The sequence below is a fragment of the Bos javanicus genome, chromosome 12, assembly GCF_032452875.1.
Source record: "Bos javanicus breed banteng chromosome 12, ARS-OSU_banteng_1.0, whole genome shotgun sequence".
NCBI lineage: Eukaryota > Metazoa > Chordata > Mammalia > Artiodactyla > Bovidae > Bos > Bos javanicus.
The window spans coordinates 16,517,899-16,541,974 of record NC_083879.1 but is presented as its reverse complement, the minus strand read 5'-3'; the positions used below and the strand labels follow the sequence as shown (position 1 = coordinate 16,541,974).

The 24,076-nt window shown below is 45.4% G+C and overlaps 1 protein-coding gene across 5 annotated transcripts in view; it reads left to right on the top strand.

The window, feature by feature from the left end:
* Positions 1-1,044: 1,044 nt before the first annotated feature.
* Positions 1,045-24,076, top strand: part of RUBCNL (rubicon like autophagy enhancer) — a 40,589-nt gene continuing 17,557 nt past the window's right edge. For 2 of the 5 annotated variants that reach the window (XM_061434578.1, XM_061434574.1), the window contains exons 1-5: positions 13,689-13,849; positions 16,532-17,158; positions 20,694-20,776; positions 21,239-21,449; positions 23,546-23,644. In XM_061434578.1, coding sequence (XP_061290562.1) covers positions 16,624-17,158; positions 20,694-20,776; positions 21,239-21,449; positions 23,546-23,644 — 928 coding nt within the window. In that variant the 5' untranslated portion in view covers positions 13,689-13,849; positions 16,532-16,623. Of the gene's footprint in view, positions 1,184-1,696; positions 1,787-13,688; positions 13,850-13,882; positions 17,159-20,693; positions 20,777-21,238; positions 21,450-23,545; positions 23,645-24,076 lie in introns of those variants that run through there. The other 3 variants (XM_061434575.1, XM_061434576.1, XM_061434577.1) reach the window with 3 other exon arrangements.

Sequence of the window (24,076 nt, the reverse complement as noted above, 5' to 3'; positions counted from 1 at the left end):
CTACTTCCTAGCTGTGTGACCCTGGGCAAGTAACTTAACCTAGCTTAGCCACAGATCCCTCCTCTGTGAAAAGGGAACAAACGATTTTTCTCAGGGATGTTGCTAGGATTGCTGAAAATAATTAGGAAAAGTGCCTGCTGCATACCAGAAACTCAGATGTTAGTATGCACCCCATACCCTTTTCCTTCTTGATTTAATTTAATGCAAACTGTTCCCAGCCGGCCTTCAGTGGACTTGAGTTCCTGGGACAGACCACCAAGCCTCCAGAGTTCTTTCAGGTCAGGCCAATCTAGGCTCAGCAAGAATGCAGTGTGTGCTAAGAAGCTTCGGTCGTATAGGAGTCTTCCTAACCCTATGAACTGTAGCCCGCCAGCCTCCTCTGTCCATGGGATTCGCCAGGCAGGAATACTGGAGTGGGTTGGCATCGCCTCCTCCAGGGGATCTTCCCAACGCAAGGATCCAACCGGGTCTCTTATATCTCCTACATTGGCAGGCGGTTTCTCTACCACTCAGGCCACCTCCTCAAAGGAAGCGGGTAATTGATAGCACGCACTCATTTGGCTCGTGATCCTGATTCTCACTTAGGGCTTCATCCAAGAAGCCACGTCAACGCGGCGCTGCCCCTTAACTACTCCATGCCAGACTGCACCTAGGAGGGGGGGTGTTCCGAAGAGACACCCGGCAATATAGCCCCAAACACCTGCGACGTGGTTACACAACCTGGAACTGACACAGGGCAAAGCCAAAGAACCTAAAAGGAGTGCGGTGCGGGTTTGGTTTTACCGAGCAGAAGGGCCTCTTCTAAGCCAGCCAGGACTGGCTCACCTGTGTGTTGTTACCCGGCAGGTAACTGGGAGATTCTTTCCCCAGCAGACGATGGGGGCGCTGCTGGAGCGCGCTGAAACTCCCTGGGGGGTGGTGTGGGACGTGATGCATTCGGCCGTAGAAACTGTCAGGGCTTGGGTTTCTATTTGTGAAAACTTTCTGTATTGGTTGGTTGCTTCTCCCCAGCCTCCCCCGCGATGCGCGTGCTCCCCGCGGCACAGCTGTGATGGGATTCTAAACCCTGGCTGCCAGCGGACAAGGACGATTAGGTTGGACGGATGCTGACCCTGGCGTCCTCCGGGTGGGGTTCCGCGGGGTGCAGCCCGCTGAGGTCAGTGAGACGTGGCTCACGCTCCGGGTAAGTTGCAGGTCCCCGCCAGGCCCAGAGCTTGCAGCGCACACTTGAATCCAAATGGCTAAGATAATCATTTCAGGCAATTGTACTGGTGCTAGAGACCACCCGTCTGGGACTCTGGGGTTGGGCGTGGACGTCCGCCAGGTCTGTGATGATCTCGTTTCCACCCCGGAAAGCAAGGTTCCATCCGAGTCCCCCGGCTAGGGTTAGGGAGGGGTTTCCGGAGGCAACCGGGCGGAGAGCTGGGGGCGGGGTGCGCAGCTGCTCCGGCGGACCCCAGCCCGCGCCACCCAGGGCCCGGGGTCGGGAGGAGGGCAGGGGGCCCGCGTTCCTTCCAGCTCGCCTCCCCGTCGCCTCCCAGCGAGCAGCAGGCGGGGAAGTGGCGCTTCGCTCCGCTGGGGGCGTTTCTCGGATTTGCTGCTGGAGCCCGGGATATTTTTGGCTGGCGCGGGGAGATGTGGGCGGGGGACGGTGTCAGGGCGCCGCTACCCCCTCGTCGCCCCCTCTCTCCGTCGCTGGGGGGCGCAGTGACCTCGCGACGCCGCTCGGAGCCGGGCCCGTAGAGGAGCCGACGCGCGGCGCCCAGCTGGCTTTTCCGCCGCTGAGGTGAGCGGAACCCGGCCCGGGAGGCGGGGGAGGGCGAGGAGGGTGGTGGAAGGGATGCCAGAGAGGCGTGCGCACAGCGGAGAGTGCGGGGGAGGGGGACCCCAAGATAGGTCAGGGCAATGCTGAGTCCCCCCGACCCGGGGAGATCTTTGCGGAGTTGACCTGCAAAGGGATGAAGTGCGGGGTGGTGGGCGACCCTGTGCTCGGCTTGGGTCCGGAGGGGCGCAGGAGCCGGACCGCCAGACATGCAGGGCGCAGAGCGACTCTCCCGTGAGCGCAGACCCTGAAGCGGTCCCGGATGCAGAGTGGCTTTTCTCGGTTCCACAAAAGCGCTTACCCAGATGGCGAGGGCCCCCCAGAGGACCACCTCCCCAACACGCCCCAATAAACTACTGGCACAGCCACTTTCTGCGGCTTAACCGAAGTAGGTGAGAGCCCGAAAGCGGCGCACGGGGCTTCTCTTCGGCCGAGCGCCAGGTGTGGGATCCACCTGCTGAGATTGTGGCGGGGACGCGCCCGTTGCGTTTCACCCTCACCCCACCTGGCCGGTGACCGCACGGGAGGTTTGCTACCGATCTCCCGCGGAGTTGATGCTGTCAGCTTGGGGACTGTAGAGAACGTTCCGAAGAGGGGTCATCTAGCCTCAATGGGAATGAAGACCCAAAGGAAAGGGGATGATCAAGCGCTGCCCTGTGTTACTACAGTGCAATTTGAAAGGATCTTTAAATAGGTTTGCAGGCAAGAGTGCAAAGGACTGGGGTTCGGCCGACTTGGGTGTCTTGGACCCTGTCCTGAAGTCGAATAATAGGTCTCGGCAAATCAGGAAACCTCGTTGAACTTCAGTTTGCTCGCGTGAGACGTGGGAGGATCGGAGGTGCTCCACCTCCCTGGGTGGTTTGGAAGATAACGGAGGGAGGGTGGGGTTTTGAAAAGCATCACCTGTGGTTTCTACAAATTTAGCATCGCAGACCACACCTCCTTCCTGGCCCCTAACCGAACCTTGCTTGTAGCGGAGATAAGGACCTTCTCAGCAGCGCTGGAGTTTTCCTGGTTACCTGCCGGGTGAGATGTGCCGATTTCTCAATTTCTTGTTGCCATTCCTCTTCACGGCACAGGCGCCAGTTACTCTGCCCAACAGAGTGTGCCATCAGGGCATGAGAACTTTGCTTGGTTCATCAACTTTAGGACGTGTACAAAGTGGGAGCGGTGCTCTGAGAGTTGAGCAAAGTTGAAAGTCGTCGTTGTAGCGGCTAGGTGGGGGGGGACTTAGAGGTTTTTTAAAATTTTTATTTATTTATGGCTTTGCAGGGGTTTTCCTGTGTGCAAGCTTTCTTTAGTTGCAGCGAGTCGGGGCTACTCTGCTTATTTTAGCTGCGTTTGGGGGCTTCTCATTGCAGTGACTTGTCTTGTTGCAGAACATGGGGCTCTAGAGCACAGCCTCAGTAGCTGTGGCTCGCTGGACTTAGTTGCCACGTGGCATGTGGGATCTTTCCCCATCAGGGATCCAACCGGGCCTCCCTCATTGCCAGGGAGATTCTTTCCCACTGAGCCACCGGAGAAGCCCCTGAGGGGTTAGATTTGATTGGGCATATTCTCTGGGAGATCAGTTAGCTCCAAAAACATTTTCTGAAGTTGGAGTTCTTGTTTTCTGACGGGAAAATTCTGTCAGAGCCAAGGGTAGACATCCAAGAATAAGCATTTTAATTCGAACATCTTCAGAGGAAGATGGGAGCTCTGGATATGTTTCCTACACAAGTCACACACAGCACATGATAATAGCAGGGAGGAATCTGAGTAGTTTCTCTTATTACTAATTTTAGATTCATATTTCTAATACTGAAAGGAGAGATTTGCATGGTTGGTTGGTTGCCTTACTGTTAAAATTTAAGCAGTCCTTTTTAGATAAGCATGTCCAGCCTTCCAGAGATTATAAACGTGAGCAATACTAGAGCGCTTGTGTCATATTTTATCTTTTTATGATACCAAATAGGACCTCTGATTGGCTTTTCCATTTTAACTAAAAGGAGTTGAAAGATGACTCATTTAAGAGTTTGGGAAATACAACTGAGACTGTCTTGCACAGAACTGTAAATCTTATAAAATAACCCTGATGGTGATAATAAAGCCAACTTTTAGACTGTTGTGTGCCAGACTCAGATATGCATATTACAGTCCATTTAGTTCTCACAACAATCTGTAAAGAAACTGAAGCACAGAGAGTTTGAGTGCCTTGCCCAAGGTCACACAGTGAGCAATGAGGAATTTCTCTTCGATTGGCATAATGATTGTAATTGATTGGTACTCTTTTTTTTCTTCTTCTTCTTCTTCTTAACATCTGCACTGGGTTTTCTCGCAGCCGGGGTGAGAGAGACTGAAGGCTTTGGAGCAGGGATCCTGGATGCTGAACTAGTTGCCAAATTGCTGTGTGGTCTTTATTTTTTTTTTTAATTTTATTTTTGGCCGTGCTGGGTCTTCATTGCTGCTTCCTAGGATGGCTCTTCAATGCGGTGCGTAGGTTCTTGTTGTGGTGGCTTCTTTTGCTGCTGGAGCATGGGCTCTAGGGCTCACGGGCTTTCGTAGTTATGGCTCTTGGGCTCAATAGTTGCGGCACATGGGCCTACCTAGTTGCTTTGGGGCTTGTGGCATCTTCTCAGATCAGGGGTCGAACCTGTGTCTGCAGCATTGGCAGGCAGATTCTATACCACTGAGCCACCAGGGAAGCCCTGCTGTGTGGTCTTTACTTCCTTTTTCTGATCCTCACTTCTCTCATGGACAAAACAGTGCTAATAATCCTATTTTGCTGCTGCTGCTAAGTCGCTTCAGTCGTGTCCGACTCTGTGCGACCCCATAGACGGCAGCCCACCAGGCTCCCCGTCCCTGGGATTCTCCAGGCAAGAACACTGGCTTGGGTTGCCATTTCCTTCTCCAATGCATGAAAGTGAAAAGTGAAAGTGAAGTCTCTCAGTCGTGTCCAACTCTTCATGACCCCATGGACTGCAGCCCACCAGGCTCCTCCGTCCATGGGATTTTCCAGGCAAGAGTACTGGAGTGGCCTGCCATTGCCTTCTCCGATCCTATGTTGAGTGAATGCTTTATTTCTCACTGGAACGTGGAGTGTGAACTGGAAAGAAATGCTTCTCAGAGTGTAAAGGGAAGTTTCAGAGTCCTGTTTTTGTCAGCTGTAACAAATGACTGGCAGATGGCAAATAAATAAAACCTGGAGGGAACTACACATGGGGTGATTTGCCCAGCAATTATGTCTGAAAATTGTTTTTAAAAAAGTCTTTAGTTTCTTCTCTTAGATCCTTAGCATTACCGTCATTAAAAGAGATAAACGCAAATTAGACCTCAATCGTTTTCTGGCAGGGAACATTGAATGGCACCCAGGGCCAACTCATGCTTTTCTGTGGTTGATTTCAGGTGATGAAAATTGGAGGGTGGAGGGTTTTATTTTTTTATCCTTATATTCTTATACGTTCTTTTATTCCAACAAGCTATAGTGAGTCAGAGAACAACTAAGTCCTGAAAATGTATGTAAGTTATTCCTGTGTTCTCTCTTTGTTTGGAAATTGAGGACGGCCACTTTAAATCTGGTAGGTGAGGAAACTTGAACTTCTGAATATACTTACTTTTAAGGGCATTTTTTTTAAGTTTGCTTTTTTTTTTTTTAATGTGGACCATTTTTAAAGTCTTTATGGAATTTGTTACAATATTGTTTCTGTTTTATGTTTTGTTTTTTTGGCCTGGAGGCATGTGAGATTTTAGCTCCCCAACCTGGTATGAACCCACATCTCCTGCATTAGAAGGTGAAGTCTTAACCACTGGGCAACCAGGGAAGTCCCAAGGGTACTTTAAACAATATGGTTCAATTGTCAGATCATTTGAACTGTCTATGCCCTACATACAATCTTTTTCTGGGGCTGGGGTTCTCACTGTTAGTTTAGACTCTGGTCTGTATGGAGATTTGGGCTGGGGGAGGTCACTGTGTCAGTGTTACCAATGTAACCGGCTCCCAGCAGCTACTCTCTGCTTGGTGACTGATAATCTTCTGGAGAGATGGTTAAGTCCATGAGATGTAAGTCTTCCCTTCACCCCTGTGGTGTTGTGGGTAAGAGCGTGGACTGGGAGCAAGACTAGCCTGGGTTGGAAACTGGCTCCATTGACTAACTGTGCCTCAGTTTCTCTTCTGTGAAATAAAGATGGTGTGGTCATATCTACCTCTTAGGTTGTTAGGAGGATTGAATGTGTGTGTATGTGTTTAGAAAGCTTAGAACCATGTCAGGCATGTAGTAAACGCCCTCCAGGAGTTAGTAATGAATGACTGCTGATGGGTAAGCAATCAGAGGCTAAGTGCTATGGAGCACAGTAGGTCAGTAAATGGGGAGAGTGTACGCTTGTAGGGATGCAGCTTTTAAAAGGGTGATGGGGAATGTCTCAGTCCAAAGGTAGACTTGAATAAGATCAGGACGGGGGTGGGAAGAGGAGGGTAGAAGGGTGTAGGGTGCAGAGGGGTATAGAGGCATAGGTTGTAGAGGTGACAGGTGAGGAGGACAGACAGGTAACTCGGGGACACAGAAAGACATAGCACATGTTGAAGGGTGTTCGTTTGTTTTTAACCTGGGATTGTCTTATCGAAAATTTCAAACAGTACGTAGACAGAACAGTCCATGTGCCCTCCTCCCATCTTTAACAATGATCAGCGTGGCCCATCGTGTTTCAACCATATCCCTCCCCGGACCTTCCCGCTGTATTATTTTAAACACATCCAAGAAATTCTATCCATTCTAAATCCTTCTGTATATGTTTCTGAAAGATAGGCACTTAACTGAACATGACCATGATACCTAACCGCTCTGACTTTGTCGTCCCATCTATAAATTGGGACCAGTAGAAGCTCCCCTGCAGTGCTGGTGTAAAGAGAAGGGTGGACGCCTGGAACCCTCAGCGCAAACAAGCAGTGCCCGGAACTCAGCCATCTCACCGATGGTGGTGGTGTCGTTACCGGCCCTTGGGGGTTTTCCTGCAAGGTTCAGTTGTGGCATTCTTACTTCTTGCTCTCTCCCTCTCCCTCTCCATACTTCCTTTCGGCATATTTATTCCTGCTGCCTTTGTCTAGTCTCTATTTCCCCTTTCACCTTTCAGCTCCACCGTTCTCAGCCTCACTCTCAGCTCATGCTCCTTGGATGCCCGTGGTCCACAGACTAACAGAATCTCTAGTCTTGCTAGACCTTTTGGAAGGGAGATGGCCTTGGCCCATTTCATTTTTTCAACAGCATTATTGAGATGCAGATAGAATTGACATCACATAAATTCACCCATTGGAAGTGTACAATCCAGTGGTTTTCCTGTCTTCACAGATATGTGACAGCATTACCATAGTTGATTTGAAAACATTTAGAACCTCAGAAAGATATTTTTACCTGTCGCCCCTATCTTCCCATCCCCCAAAGGAACTGCTAATGTACTTTCTGTCTCTATGGGTTTGCCTATTCTGGACAATTTCATTCATTCATAAAGAAATAACTATTTTTTGTCAATGAGTTCTTTCACTTAGTAGGATGTTTTCAGGGCTCAGTCATATTGTAGCATGTATTAGTACTTCCCTTCTTACTATGGCTGAACGATGTTACACTGTATGGCTGTCTGTCTGTCCAGTTGCTGTGTTGTGTTCAACTCTTTGCGACCCCATGAACTACAGCATGCCAGGCTTCCTTTTCCTTCACCATCTCCTGGTGTTTGGTCAAACTCACGTTCATTGAGTTGGTGATGCCATCCAACCATCTCATCCTCTGTCGTCCCCCTTCTCCTCCTGCCCTCAATCTTTCCTAGCATCAGGGTCTCTTCCAGTGAATTGGCTCTTCACATCAGGTGGCCAGAGTAGCATCCTTTATTTATTGATCGATGGACATTTGGGTTGTTTCTACTTTTTAACTGTTCTGAACAATGCTGCCGCTAACACTCATGTGTGTATAGAAATAACAAATCACTGTGTTGTGTAACAGGAACTATTACAGTGTAGGAGGTCAACTATACTCCAAAAACAAATTTTAAAAGAGGAGATCAGACATTTGGTCGCCAGTGATGACAGTGGAGGGAGCGGGGAGGGACACCTGGATAAAAGCCGTCGAAGGTACAGACTTCCAGTTCTAAGATAAATAAGTACTAGAGTTGGAATGTACAACAGGATGAATATATGTAACACTGCTGTGTGTTATGTGTGAATGTCGTCAAGAGGGTGAATCCTGAGCGTTCTCTTCACGAGGAAAAATATTTCTTTCTCTTTCTTTACTTTTATGACTTTATGAGAGGATGGATGTTCACTAAACTTACTGTGATAATGGCTTCATGATGTATGTAAATGAAATCATTATGCTGTACCCTTAAACTGAAATATATCTCAATTTAAGAATATTTACATGGGAGTTTTTATGTTAACATATACTTTTGTTTCTCTGGGACATGTAGCCAGGAATGGGATTGCTTGCTCATGTAACTGTGTGTTGAACCTTTTGCAGAACTCTCAAACTGTTGTCTAATATGGCTCCCCACTTTATTGAACTGGCCAAAAAGTTCATCTGGATTTTTCCAACCCAATATTTGGCCCAAACATGGGAATCTAGCCATTTTTCAAGTACAGGTACCTAGCCTTACTTTGGGTAAACTTTTATATTAATATTTTTCTAAGTCTTATTTAGTTATCTAATTATATTCATGTATAAGTCTTTTTTGTTATTGACTTTTGTATGTAAGATTTTGAGTAAAGCATTACTTGAGCAGTGGTCCCTAAAGGGGAAGTTATGTACCTTTAGGGTACAAGATGAGTCATTGGAAAGCAAGAACAAAATGCTATGCTCTTGGATCTGTTTCAACAATGCCTTATAGTTACACAATGTATCAGAATATCTATGCATATGTAAGATTTATAAGTAAATAGTCATATCAAATAGGAAGTCATATAAAATTCTGGGGACAACTGTTCTAAAGGCATGGGATCAAATATATGCAGCGGTGTGGTTCTTAATCCCATGCTTGTGACATATCTGATGGGGAAATTCTTAAAATTACTTTGCTAAGGAAATTGAAAATATCCTGCTACTTTCAGCCCACATGGAACACGTAACTACCAGGGGAAGGAGCTTTGCATCAGGTGTCGGACTTTTATTTTTGTTCTGCTGATTGCTAATAGACTTTGGGCGAGTCCCTTGATGGGCTGCACTTCAGTTCCCAGACTGGCCTAAGAACACCTGAAACGTCATAACTTTTCACTGTGCAGAATGAGAGTGTTAAGTGTGACATATGCAGTGACCACAGCGGAAGTCAGTCATTTGTGCATCTTGGGCAACCCTGAAGTCTTCTTAGGCAAATATCTGGGGTTCCTTGACCTCTGCCCTGGCTGGGTCTTCCCCTTCCCACCCCACCCTGCTTTCTGTCCTTCCTCTGTGTTCTTCTGACAAATGACCTTCACGAGTAAGGGTCACTGCCAAGGTTAAGCTGCCCAGAGAGGAGTCAGGTGGTGCCACCAGCCACCTCTGCAGGCTGGTACTGCTTGCTCCCTGCGCTGTTCTCTTGAGAGCACAGTGTGCAGCACATGCGCAGGGAAGGTACAGCTGTCTGCAAACTGCAGTTGACTCCGATTCCCAGCCCCTGACATGGAAGCCGCGAAGTCTCCTTAGTGGGCATCTTGATGATTTCTGGGTGAGCTGTGATTGCTGGAGTCTGCAGATGTCCTGGAGGGATATGAGCCTTTGTTTAAAGTCAAAACACAAAGGGAAGTGGATACAGAGAGATGGGAAGAGGTTCTGGGGAACTGTCTTAACCAAAGGGCTCACGTGGCATGGCTCAAGATCGTTTCAGTCTCTGGTTGCTTCTGTCTCTTACTGGGCATGCTCACTAAGACACCACAAAGCTGCAAAGAATGAATGTGACCTTTCACGCTCAACTCTTGTGTGCGATTTCTCTTCTCTAACATCCTCTGTTCTAAGGAAATTGTTGGCAGCCGTTTTAGGTCGTGATCTCCAGTTTCTTCTACAGGGTGATGCCTGTTCTTGGATTCCTTTCTTAGGCAACAGAAATAGCCAATATAACCATGCTTAGGTACTATTGGTGAGTTTGTTCATTCTTTTATTCATACACTCAATGTATTTGTTGGGCACCTATCTATTATGTGCCCCTGTTCTAGATACCAGGGGCAGAGCAGTGATCAAAATAAAAATTACATCACTGATTCACTTCATTGTACAGCAGAAACTAACACAGCATTGTAAAGCAATGCTTCTCCAATTAAAACAAAAAAACCCCAAAACCTGGGGACTTCCCTAGTGGCTAAGACTGCATTCCCAATGCAAGGGGCCCGGGTTTAATCCCTGGTCAGGGAACTAGGTCCTACACTCCCCAACAAAGGTCAAAGATCCTACATGCTGCAACTAAAACCCAGTGCAGCCAAATAAATAAATAAAAAGAGCCCTCAAAGATTTTACATTCGAGTGGGTGTTAGTCATTGAGGTTAAACAAAATGATGATTAGTGGTGAGGAGTAAGGAGGAAAAAAATAGAGTTGCCAAGGGGGAGAGGAGCTATTAGGGATGGGCAGTTGCCATTATTTATAGGGTAACCAGGGAGGCCGATCTGAGAAGATAACATTTAAGCTGAGCCTTTACTCTGATGCTCCCAGCGATGTGTTCAGGCACTAGTTAATGCTGAGGCAGAGAAAACCCCAGATCCTAAACCTGACGTACTTTACCTATTCATCGAGTATCTTTAAGATTGTTAGGGGTATTGGCTGCTAAAGGTGTTTATCTACCATCAAAACGCTGGCTGCTTGGGCCTCCCTGGTGACTCAGATGGTAAAGAATCTGCTTGCAATGCAGAAGACCTGGGTTCGATACTGGGTTGGGAAGATCCCCTCTTGAAGGGAATGGCAACGCACTTCACATTCTTGCCTGGAGAATCCCATGGACAGAGGAACCTGGTGGGCTACAGTCCGTGGGATCAGAGAGAGTCGGACACCACTGAGCGACTAATACTGTGATCTACTGGGCTTTGGGGGGCCACTCTAGAGGTCATGGTGGCTCACAATGAGTCATCTTCCCCTTTTGCAAAGGTTGCATCTTTGGAGTGGATGTTGTACCCCAGTCATTCTCAGTGGGACCACTGAGTCCAGTGCACAGGGACCTTCCAGAATGACTTAGGGTGGGTGGGGGAAGTCCTGGAGTCTCTCCTTTGTCTAGGGCCTTTGCTGCTGCCCATGTGTTAACTAGTAATCTGGCCTGTGTTTACTCTCAAAAGGAAAATCCCAGTAGCAATGACAGTAAGCTTTGCAACTAAATTTCTCTTCCTTTAATATGTGGTTGGAGATTGATTTTTATCTTTGCACATAAGCATCTCTGATCCAAAGGAGCTCATTTATGACAGTGGGAAGGACTTTGAGAAGATGCCAATCATTCCTTAGATTCAGATGATCTACTGCCAGTTAGTACCTGTGATGTATCAACGTATGTGCTTAGTCCCTGTCCCCTCTCTGGCAGAATGTAGGCTACTGGAAGGCAGGAAGCTTATCTTAGTCACCACTGTTACCTCCCCGTGCTACCAAAACAAAAACAATGCCAGTCATGTAGTATATGCTCAATAAATATCTGTTTAGTTGAATTACAGTTTGTAACCAGTGTGGCAATAAGCAACATAACCAGCAACAATTTCTTGATAGCTCATGAATCATCTGTTGCCCCAAAGATCAAGAGATAGAGACGATATCTTCTCACCAGGAACTGGACTTTGTTTCCAATCATTGCTGTACCCTCTGTGTTCAAGTGCCTCTCAGGGAAACTCCTGCTTCTTAATGAGTGTTCAGCCTGGCTTGCCATCCTTTCTCTGCCACTACCCAGCTGTGACCTTAGATATAGCTTGAATTTCTGTGGTTCTATTCCCGCTCTAAAAAGTTCTTATTTTATAACCTGGCACAGCCAAGATCTGTGGGCTCTTTGTGTGAAACAAGAACATTTTTCTAGAAGGAAGTAGAACAAGCACCTGCTTCTGAAAATTACTTTTTATAAGAAAGTCTGTTTTTGCTCAGTGCAGTTGTTTCCATATCTGAGAGGCTCATAATTAACATCATTCTCTTTGAATTATTAACTTTAATCTGTTTATAAAAACACAGGGATCACACTATTACTTACCATATGATTTCTCAGCTGTAATCATCTATCACAGAAAACTAAATATGATATGTAGAAATATGAGAATAAAACATGACTTACATAGCTCCATTCTTTTGGAAGTAGTAAGATTATCACAGGCCATGGGCTGAGAACTAAAATTAGAAGTAGTAAAAGAAAAGATATAATAAAAGAAAATCAACAAAAGCTATGTGAAGATGTTCATTGCTGTATATTTTATTATAGTAAAAAACTGAAGATAAATTTTCATTAATAGGAATATGACTAAGAAATTATGATACATTTATACCCTAAAAGTGGTAAGATAGTTTAAAAAAAAAAAGAGTATGTGCCCTCAAGACATATTATTGAGAGAAAAAGAAAGTATATTCAGCATATGTCCCATGTGATCACGTGTGTATAAAAAAGAAAACATGACAAATCTTCTGATCTGACATATGTATGTTAATTCATAGAAGATCTGGAAGGAATAAAATGGTTAACAGTGTTATTTCTGGGAAAGAATTGGGGTTGGTGGGGCTTGGTGTGATGAGAAGGCCTCACTTTTTACTCTAGACTTCTATGTTTGGGGCATTTTATAAAACCATAGTCATGGGTTGGCTTTTTTTTTTTTTTTGTAATTATAACTTGAAATTACTGGAGAGGAAAAGATGTGTGACAGAAATTGGGGCACAGGTGGGATTTGAGCTCAGGAGAAGGAAGATGAAACACTTCAGATAGTGACAGCTGGCAGTTTATCGCCAAATCCTGTGATATTTTGTGACTGATGATCTGGAGATTGTGTTCTCAGGATGGCATATATATACACATTCAGTTCAGTCCAGTCGCTCAGCTGTGTCTGACTCTTTGTGAATCCATGGACTGCAGGACGCCAGGCCTCCCTGTCCATCACCAACTCCCGGAGTTTATGCAAACTCATGTCCATTGAGTTGGTGTACACACACACACACACACACACACACACACACACACATATATGTCTGTCTGTCTGTCTCCTGCATCAGTCTTCCTTGGTAGCTCAGTGGTAAAGAATCTGTCTCCCAATGCAGGAGACATAGGTTTGATTCCTGGTCTGGAAAGATCTCCTGGAGAAGGAAATGGCGAGCCATTCCAGTATTCTTGCCTGGGAAATGCTATGGACAGAGGAGCCTGGTGGATTACAGTCCATGGGGTCACAAAGAGTCGGACACGACTTAGTGACTGAACAACATTGTCTCCTGCATCACTCCAAAAGCTGTGACCTAGAATGGAAGACCCCCAAATCAAGAAAACCCAAAGATTTTTAGAACGATTTTCACATTGCCTTTTTGGGTCTATTTGTAAGCATTGGGTGAGAAAAATTTCATATCTTTAGGAAACAGGGACTCACTCTCATCTCTGATGAGAAGGTCTGCCATGATACTACAGCAGTTGTATCAATCACAGAAGTCTTTTCTCTAGCCTGTAACTCTGTTTTCATTTTGGTGGATTTGTTCACTCAGTCTGTAGCTCTTACTGAGCCCCCATCGGCCACTCTGAGACAAGGCCCCTGCTTTCCTGGAGCTTCTAGTCGGGGGTGGAGAGGTAGACGAGGATGACAGTAAGCAGCAGGAAGTGACAGCTGCTGTGCTGAAGATTAAGCAAAGTGGTGTGATAAGGTGTAACCAAGGAACTGTGTGGTGGTTAGGAAAGACTTCTTTGAGGAAGTCATTCATAAACCCAGGAGTATATAAGACAGGAAGGTGTCAGATGTGTGGTCATTTGAGGGGAGAGCCGTCCACGCAGAGGGACTAGAACAGAAGCTGAACAAGAGCTTGTGGGAGTCAAGAGCTTGCTTCGTAGCTGGGACTGACAGAGGGTGGACAGGCCAGAGAAGTCTGCAGGACAGGGTTGTGTCGTGCGTGGAGACCAAGGTAAGGATTTTGGATTTTATTCAAGATTTAATGGGAAGCTATGATGGAGGTGGGAGTTGTCAACTTTAAAAAATATACGTGAGAGTTACAAGTTAAGTTTTATTTTATATAATTTTATTTATATTAATATAATTTATAATTATTAATGTAAGTATTGATGTGATTTATAATTATATAATTTTCATTTATATATTTTTTAGCTGTGCTGGGTCTTTGTTGCTGCACAGGCTTTTCTCTAGTTGCAGCTCATGGGCTCAGTAGTTGAGTTCCTGGGCTGTAGAGCACTGGCTCAGTGGTTGTGGTGCACAGGCTTAGTTGCTCGTCAGCAGGTGGGATCTTCCCAGTCCAGGGATCGAACTTGTGTCTCCTGCATTGGCAGGTGGATTCTTTACTACTGAGCCACCAGGGAAGCCTGTGAGTTAAGTTTTATTTGAGGCAAAATGAGGGGTCTCGCCTGGGAGACAGCACCTCTGATAGCTCTGAGAAACTGCTCCAAGGAGGCGGGGGAAGGTCAGTATATATGTGATTTTAGTATTGCGAGAGTATATGCAATCAAGCACATATTTTCCCAAAAGTTTTCTGCTAGTCTTCGTGATGCTTTCTGCTAGTCATGAGTAGTCATCACCATGAAGGATTTTAGGGCTTTTCTAGATATGAGGAGATATACGAGTTGGATCATAAAATCAGCTCCTGAAAACATCTAACTATCTGGAGACCTATCCTGCCGGTCCTGCTCGCCCCCGGAGCACAGGGTGCCTCCTTTCTGCTATCCACCCTGAACCCCTTCAGGGAGTGTTGAAAATCAGTAGCTTCAGCGTCTCGTTTAATCCTTGTAGAGGTAGACGGCAAGTGCCAATGTGTAGTTGACAGGGTCAGATAGGGGATTGATTTAGATTTATAAAAGATATCTCTGAATAACTTGATTATAAGCAGGTGAGAGAAGAATCAGGGAGACCACTGGAAAAATGGTGCCTTAGACTAGGTGGCAGCTGTAGATGTAAGCTCGTTGTTGTTGTGCTCAGTCACGTCTGACTCTCTGTGACTCCATGGACTGTAACCTGCCAGGATCCTTTCTCCTTGGGATTTCCTAGACAAGAATACCAGATTGGGTTGCCATTTCCTCCTCCAGGGATCTTCCCCACCCAGAGATCGGACCTAAGTCTCCTGCCTCTCCTGCATCAGCAGGCAGATTCTTTACCTCTGAGCTACTGGGGAAGTTCAGGAATAAGCTTGCTGGTGGGTTAAAGATGGAGAGCTCTGGAAGATAGGGTCATGATGACTCCTAGATTTGAGACTTCAGCAACTGGGGCGGGGGTATGTTTCCTGAGATGGGGAAAACCAGGAAGGAGCAGATTTGGCTGGAGGGGCGGGGTGGGGGGGCAGTGCAGAAATCGGTGTTTCTTTGGATATATCAGGTGTGATGCCCCTAGACAAATGTCAAATAAGCAGTAGGATACACTCGTCTGGAGTTCAGGGGAGGTCAGGGGAGGTCAGGAATACAGATCTATGTGGGAGTCACCTGTATACATAAAGATGACGTTTAAAGGCCTGGAACTTTATGAGGACCAGAGCCTCGGCTCATTGAACTGTACCCATGGACTTCACCCTTCATTTAGGCTCAGTGTCCAAGCAGACACCTTCATTGCTAAACCTTCCCCTTGCCAATCTCACAGTGACTGTTGAAGGCTCAGCTTTACAATGTGAGGGACAGTGGGAGAGTGTTAGGAAGACACACGTGCTGGGCTGTAATTAGTGACGAGTGCTTCTCATCTGTGTCGCTCTCAACATTGTAATCATTGCCTAATTTACTAATGCTAAAAATGGAGCTAAAAAGCGAGTGGACCGTTTTAAAAAGACAGCATCTAGATCACAGTGTGTTCTTTAGATATTGTAAGCAAATCATGAATTTTTATTGCTTTTATAATCTAAGTAAGTTTCATAAGCTCGTGTAAAGTTACACAAAACCAAGTTTTTAGTGCTGTTGGTTGTTCTCGGTTTCACATGCCATGGGTCCACTTTGTTGAAATACGACCACAAACTAAATAAAAAGAAGAAACATACATATACTACCATATGTAAAATAGCTAGCTAGTGGGAACCTACTGTTAAGCAGGCAGCTCAGCTCAGTGCTCTGTGATGACCCAGAAGGGTGGGGTGGGGGTTGGGAGGAATATCCAAGAGGGAGGGGATATAGGTATACTTAGAGCTGATTCACTTCTTTTGTACAGCAGATACTAACACAACATTGTAAAGCAATTATACCCCAATAATAATAATTTAAAAACCTACAAAAACATGTCTTTACTCCTAGGCAGCATTCCCATTTTGGGTTTGACATTTAATTTTGAAATAATGCATGGGATGTTTTACATTTTGCTGTTGTTTTAGTTTTTTATCAGCAGTATCCTTATACGGCTTTATCCTTGCATGAAAAGAATTATTTTTATGCTTTGAAACCCCTTTCCTATCTCAGTGTCATATCCCTTACATTTGCTGCTAGTTTTATGGCCAACTTATTTATTAATATTTTACTTGTAAATCTAAGTGGAGTTTACTGTGTTGTATAGGGAAAAATCCAGACTCTGTTGAAACATGAAGTTTCTTTGCTTCCTCATAAGAATGTGGAGTTAAAAAAATATGATTGAGCCCTTGTTTATGGTAAATGTTTCTCACTCATTGCAGATAAGCTCTCCAGCCCTCCAACTCACCATGTGGTGAGTTCAAGGTCCAGTCCAACAGCACAAGGGAGTTCACACTAGCCCTGAGCCCTGAAGATGGTGTCACAGTCTTCGGGCCGGCAGGACTCACCTGTGGACCCCTGGGAAGGGGTCAGCGATGACCCAGGCAACACTGATGGCTTGCCCAGCCTCCTGGACACTGAGCACCCCTTCTGCCCATCAGACATCAGGTTCACAAGGCACAGAGCTGCCTGGATTAACCCTCCGTGTGCGCAGCAACAGCTGCAGGATGCATCCCCCCAGGTGCTCGCAGTGGGGAACAGAGACAGCCACACTGCGTCCAACACCAAATCTCCCTTGGGCACTTCACCCTTGTCTCTTGGTGACTCCGTGGTGGAGACATCACTGCCGAAGGACACCACAGACTCTCTGGGCAGCTCCTCTGCCTGGGGCACAGCTGGCAATGGCAGTGACTCCTCTGTTACCTTGAAGGAAGAGCGGGCAGGGCTTCCAAGATGCTGTCCTCACACGTCTCTGATCACGAGCTCCAAGACTGTGTCCGGTCCCCCATGTCCTGAGGATGGCAGGGCTTTTTTCAAGCCTTCCCAGCTGACAGCTTCTGCTGATGCAGGTAACTCTAGTTTGGACTTCCACCCTTCCTGTCTGATCTCACACCTGCTCTTGCTTGGGGCTGAGGCTGAGTGTTCCTCGTGAGGAAAAGGCTACCGGTTTTCCAGGATGCTCACCAGCCAGGGCACCAGCTCAGTTCATATCGTCTTTAGCTCAGCCACTGGAGGGTCACGACTGATGGAGTCAAGAATTCCCTTTCTCCTGAGACTGTAGGAGAACTTACTCAATAATCAGTGTCAGCTGTCATCTTGGAGCATGGGTATGGGCCGTGCAGGAGAGCACCAGAAGTGCTCTGCATTTAGCATGATGGTGGAAGGTGATCCCCACAGAGTGAGCCCCGGTTCACACCAGTGCTCATGTGGGAGAGGAACACGCCTCACCTGTTAGATTTACCTGGACAGGGTGTGACTAGAAAAATAGTAAGGTTTAAAAACAGGAACCACAATTCCTCCAAACTGGACAAAACTTGTTTCCAATTAAAACCAGGTCTCCCGTTGCTCTAAGGTCAGGCACATATTCCTAAAATGCCAAAATTCTGAAACCCAAGTAATCCATGCCAGATGCCACTTGAGTCAATAAATTAAGCTGTTCTTGTTATGATTTCTGGCATGGTTAGGTAATTTTAAATATTAATTATACTATATTCACACTTTGCATTAATTTGTGTTTTTGTTGGAATCCTAGTTCAAATAGTCAAGGAAGTTTATTTCAAAGCAATTTAAAAGCTGCCTCTGTGTGTGTGTGTGTGTGTGTGTGTGTGTGTGTGTGTGTACACGCACGTATATTTATTTCTCATTAGCAGAAACCAGTCCTCTCCCTTTCCTAAGATATGAGGTTTATTTGTTCTACTGAAACTTTTGAAAACTCAAAGATGGTGACAATCTTTAACATACAATTTAAGAATAAGCAGATTCTGGACAATCTTTTCAATGAGCTAACTTTGAGATAAGAACCAAGTTTGAGCAGTATGGCACAGTCAGATGGCGTGCGTGCTCAGTAGCTCAGTCTGATTGCAGGCCTTTTTTCTCCTTTTGCTCACCTGCCTGGATAGTTCTCAGGAAAAAAGTGACTTGCAAATTTAGTGGTTGAAAACTTAGAAATTAGTCTCCTACTTGATTGTCTCATGGGAGGGTGAGGAGAAAAGAGAGAAAATTGGAAGTCTTCTTTCCCACAGACCACCACCACGACAAGTTATGAAGAGCAGATGATCTTTAGGACCTAGTGTACCCCTGCCCCAAATAACTTTTTGGCTCCTGTGCAAGAAGTTGTTCTGCAGTTTAAAATTATCCTTTCTGGGACTTCCCTGGTGGTTCAGTGGTTACAACTTCGCTTTCCAGTACAGAGGGAGCAGGTTAAATCTCTGCTCAGGAAGCTAAGATCCCACATGCCTCTCAGCTTAAAAACAAAACAAAACATAAAACAGAAGCAGTATTGTAACAAATTCAATAAAGGCTTTAAAAAAATGGTCCAAATCAAAGGATATCTGTAAAGAAAAGTAAATAAAATTATCCTTTGCCCCAGAAAGAAAACAAACACACCAGCCCCTTTTGTCCAAAGACAGTGACCCTAGCAATCTCTCTAAGGACCTTTAACAAACCACTCCATTTTTTTGGCCACCTGTCTTAAACCTGGCGAGGGGATTCATTCCCCGGGCTTAAGGAAAAGAAGTCCCGAGTGACCTGGTCCTTTCTTTCTTTGGTGTAGGGGCAGCAATGGGCAGAACAGGCATTTGCCATTATGAGGCATTTTCCTGGATCTGCTGCATCTCAAATGGCAGTAGCGGGAATTTCCTTTCTTAGATTATATGGGAAGGAAACACAGCTGAGCCTGTCTGCATTTCCTGAGGCTGTAAAAAACAGTTCCTTTTGTTGGCAAAGCATCTACACGTTTACAGTGCTTCTACATTCCTTAGCTCCTTCGGTTTCCTAATAAAATGATTATCCTAATTCCTAGGATGAGGAAATTTTCCTGTAGAGGCACAGCTGGTGTGTAGAGAGCTGGAACTGGAAGCCACTGCTTGACTTTTCTCTGCATTTCCCCCTCTATCCTCAGAGTCCCCAAACCAGGACCTGTAACCAAATGCCACCAGACTTCTGATTTTATAGATAAAGCTGTGTTTGTTTTGTTTATAGCTGCTTTCTCAGGGCAATGGCAGAACCAAGTAATAATTGCAGCAGGTGCTGTGTGGCCCTCAGGTCCTACATTTATTATAATTAGTCCTTTTCAGAAAAAGTTTGCCCACCCCAGATGGCTTCTGAAGCTAAGAGGACCAAAGTCTTCAATGGAACACTGGAGTTCTTGAACACGAGGCAAGGAAGGGGTTATGTTACTGAGTCCAAACCCACTCTGCTCATCACACGACAGGTCAATTAACTGAGAGAGGAGGTATTGCGGCAAGGACTATGACTTTATTCAGAAAGCCAGCTGACCCAGAAGATGGTAGACTAATGTCTCAAAATAACCATCTTATGAGGGTCTGGATGCCAGGTTCTTTTATAGAACAGAGATGGGGGAAGTGAGGATGTAAAGTAAAAAAAGACCATTAATCTTACAAATACCTCCTGGAATGGCCAGCCTCCAGGAAGGAATGTGTTAATTTCTTCCTTCCTATAGCCATCATCTGGAGGACAGGGTCCTAAACAGAAGGCATTTTGGTTTAACATTCAGGCAGAGCAGCAGGGTTCCCTGAGGCAAGCCATTAGGTATGGACAGGATAGTGAACCAAAGCAATGGGGAAGCACAGGTTAAAGTAAAAGCAGCAGACCCGTCATGGAGTCAGTTTTCCCTGCAATAGTTGGAGGAATCCTGCTTGCCTGTCTGCTTGCCACCCCGAGAGCTTTAAAACCATCAAGACATCTGTAGCACTTGGTTCTGATTCATCAGGTTGATACAGCAGCGCTCATGGATGTCACAGAAATGTTTTGCCTTATGTGCTGCAATCAGATATCACATGACAGACCTCATTTTTGTCTTGGTGGCGTTCATTGCCAGTAATGCAGTGGCTTAATAAGGATGCAGAATGGATGAGTCAGCCGAATATAACCTCTGCAGTTTCTTCTTGTTTCTGACTAGAGGAAGATCATTTTAGAGAAGCGGTGCTGACCTTTTTCAGATAGATTTTGTTACTGTAAACAGGAAGTTTTAGGTCATTTGCAGTGAGTTGGAGGAAGGATCCCGTAATTCTTATGGTCTTGCTTCCAGACAATTCCTTCTCACCCTCCATCTCCTGTAGGTAGTTTCCATGACTCTCTTCTCTTTCCCCTCTTTCCTCATTGCTCTCCTCCATTCCCATGGTTCTCCCGTGCCTTCTCTAAGGGTTCCTCTCAAGTTATTCAATAGCTTCTTGCAGAAGTAATGACCCTCTGCCACCTACAAGGCCTACCATCAGAGGAGTCTTTCTTCTTGTGTCATCCTATTTTATTCTAGAATTGTGCTAATATTTTAAACAACATTTGAAAGTCACTCGCTAAAATTGTTTTCGTAGATAAACTTTGAATTTCTTTTTCTCCATTTTTAATAACTTGCTGTATTGGCAGATGCTGTTCAAGTTGGCGGAAGAACTGTTTCCTCAAATTCCTTCTCACCAGAGGCATTCGTTCTCCCTGTTGATGTAGAAAAGGTGAACATGGCTTCCTTCTTCTTTTTAAAACCACCAAGAGGGTTAACACTTTGGAGTATGCCTGTTCTGATTTCAGTCTGTAAACCGCACTGGAGGAGGCATGGCAAATGTTTCATTTCAACATTTGACTGGTAGGGTCTGACCTCAGCTGGGAAATTTTCCATGATTGATGAGTAATGTCTCCCATTGCAGCACCACCAATCTAGGATTTAATACCACAGGAAATTCAACTTGCATCATCTTTTGGTTGCAGTGGGCTAAATCTTCCACCTCTGGAAGATATGGGCTATTCTTGATGTAATGACCTATGATAACACAGTGAAATAAATACATGTCTATGCATTAACTTCACTTAAATATAACTTCTTGATGTTTCAATCTAATACACCCTCACTGGGGGGAAAAAAAAACCAAGTTGATTATGCTTGTGAGAATTTTAACTGATCATCTTTGCCTCTGCAGGAAAATGCCCACTTTTACGTTGCAGATATGATTATATCAGTCATGGAGAAAATGAAGTGTAATATTCTAAGTCAGCAGCACACAGAGACCTGGAGTACAGAAGAGGCCGGCAGGTCACTTGGGAACAGTCAGGCAGACTTGGAAGGGACCTTTTATACCCACGTAAAGCAGGAATCTGGGTCTTCCACTTCGTCTGACAGTGGCTATGAAGGTGAGTGGGGGAAATATGAGGAAGCTTTCTGCTGTATTCTCCCCACACATCTGTCAAACCCTGTCCTTCTGGAGTAACCTGATGATCCCCACCATTTCTGCCACTTGGCTTGGAAGTGGTCACCATGTACCACTCAGTTGTGAAATCCACGAGCTTTTTCTTAGGCTCCATCCTGCTCTTCCCCTTCCTCTGTCTTGTCACCCAGCATTCCTCTTCTTTACACTGGCTTCCTTCCCCACGTTGTCCTCTTTCATTCATCCTGGTAACAAGGAGTCCGTGATGCACTGGGTATCCACAGATGTTGGGAATCCACAGGTAGGGCTTTGCCTGAAATACTTTATAAGTATGTGTTGAATGGTTGACTGGAAGCTCATGTCTAGCTGAAAATTTTTTAATATTAATATATTAAATAAAAATTTAAAATATTTCTACCACCCAGATAAAAAATTGATCTTATATCAAGTATCACCCTTGTGACATTTGTGGTCATAGAGGTTACTTCATGAGGTAGAGCAGAGTTCAACAAATTGCAGCTTGATCCAGACAGTATTAAAAAGGCAAGCAAACAACTGCACAGTATCAGCACACACCTCACATGGGGTGAGTGATGCTTCCTGGAACTTTATCAGTTATATATATTTTATGCCTGTGCCAGGTTGCAAAGCAAATTGTATGTTACTGCTGATCATGATCAAAAGAGTGTAAGAAACACAGAAGTGGGTGAAACTGCCCCCATTAATCCAGGAGGAAACCAAAGCTGAGAAGCTGATATCCCCCAGCTAGAATGGTTTATCTGTGATCACAGTTTTTCAGTGAGGGTGTTTCTTGAAGTAACAGCATGATTTGCAAAGTCTTTCCCCAGTTATTTGGCATTTAGGTGGCTTTCAATATTTTAACACTTTAAATGGATTTAAAAACTCCTTTGTGATCACAACCTTCCTTTTTCACTTTTCTGTCTCTCTGTGTAAAGACGTTCTTAGGCTAATTCTCCAAACTGGTATTAGGGATAGGAAAGCATGAACATATCTGTATTAGTGTCTTGAAGGTCCTGTAGCAAAATACTCAAATTGGGTGGCGTAAGACGACACAAATGGATCCTTTCACAATCATGGAGGTCACAGGTCGGCCATGGAATTGTCTGGAAGGTTGGTTTCTTCTAGAGGCTTTGAGGGAGAATTTGGTCCCTGCCTGTTTCCAGACTCTGGGCAGTTGCTGCTGCTCCTGGCTTGTAGAGCATCCCTCCATGTTCACAGGATGTTTGGTCTCTGAGTATCCGTGTCTGTGTACAAACTTCTGTCTTTTTTACAACATCACTCACATTGGCTCTAGGACTCACCCTGATCCAGCATGACCACAGCTTAACTTGATTACAATGACCTTATTTCCGTATGAAGTCATGTTCACAGGTGCTGGTAGGGGACATTTAGGGGAACATATTCAACCTAGTGGGCTCCCCAGGTGGCTCAGTGGTAAAGCATCTGCCTGCCAATGCAGGAGACACAGGAGACATGGGTTTGATACCTACTCCAGTTATTCTTGCCTGGGAAATCCCATGGAGGGCTGCAGTCCACGGGGTCACGAAGAGTTGGACACGACCGAGGGAGCGAGCACACACTCAACCTAGTGCAATGTTCATGTCACCTGTACTCCTTTCCTTACTGTGAACGACAACAACAAAAGATTGTTTCTCCCGTCTCTTCCATTTGTTAAACTTTGTATTGTAGAAATTTTCAAACTTCCAAATAAGTAGAATACTCCTATGGACCCCAATAGACTCATCAGTCTGTTTCACTTAATCTTGTGAACATAAGGACAACACAAAAATAGCTCCCTGCCCTTTCTAATTGGAGGATAAGTACTTTACAATATTGAGATGGTTTTTGCCATGCATCAACATGAATCGGTCCTAGGCATACATGTGTCCCCGCCATGCTGAACTCCCCTCCCACCTCCCTCCTCACCCCCTGACCTTCCTGATTATTGCAGCTGAATTTTAAAATTCTTTTCAAGTCAACGCAGCCCTTTCATCCTCCGTTTCAATTTAGCCGGGTGTTGCAGGTTGGACAGTCTTTTTCTCTTCTTCCTTTCTTCTCTAGGTTGCGTGTTACAGGTCAGCCCGGTGGTTGAAACACCTACTTTCTCTGAGGTGACGGAAGAGGACTGCAAATGTGACTTTGATGACTTCGTTATCGTAGGTGAGATTTGGAAACTCGTGGGCCGTGACGGAGGCACCCTCCCCCACACACCTGATGACACGCATCACGCACGATACATGACGGTGTCATTCAGGGAAAGCCCTCCCCAAATCAGACCGTGTCCCTGGTATTAAAAAAAATACGATGTCTTGATATTAATCCCTCATCTCACGTAGATTTGAATGCAAAAGCAGATACCATTAGGGTCTGATATCTGTTTGGCCCCCTCCTTTATATTTTGGTGAAATTTCAGATAAGCATATATAAAATCCCATCTGTGGCCTCATAATAGCTGTTGTCTCACAACAGAAACGCAAAAGAACCTGAAGGATGGAGATCTTGAATAACTGGTCCTTTCTGAGATGTAGGCAGCTAGTTTTGTGTTAGGAGAAGGCAATGGCACCCCACTCCAGTACTCTTGCCTGGAAAATC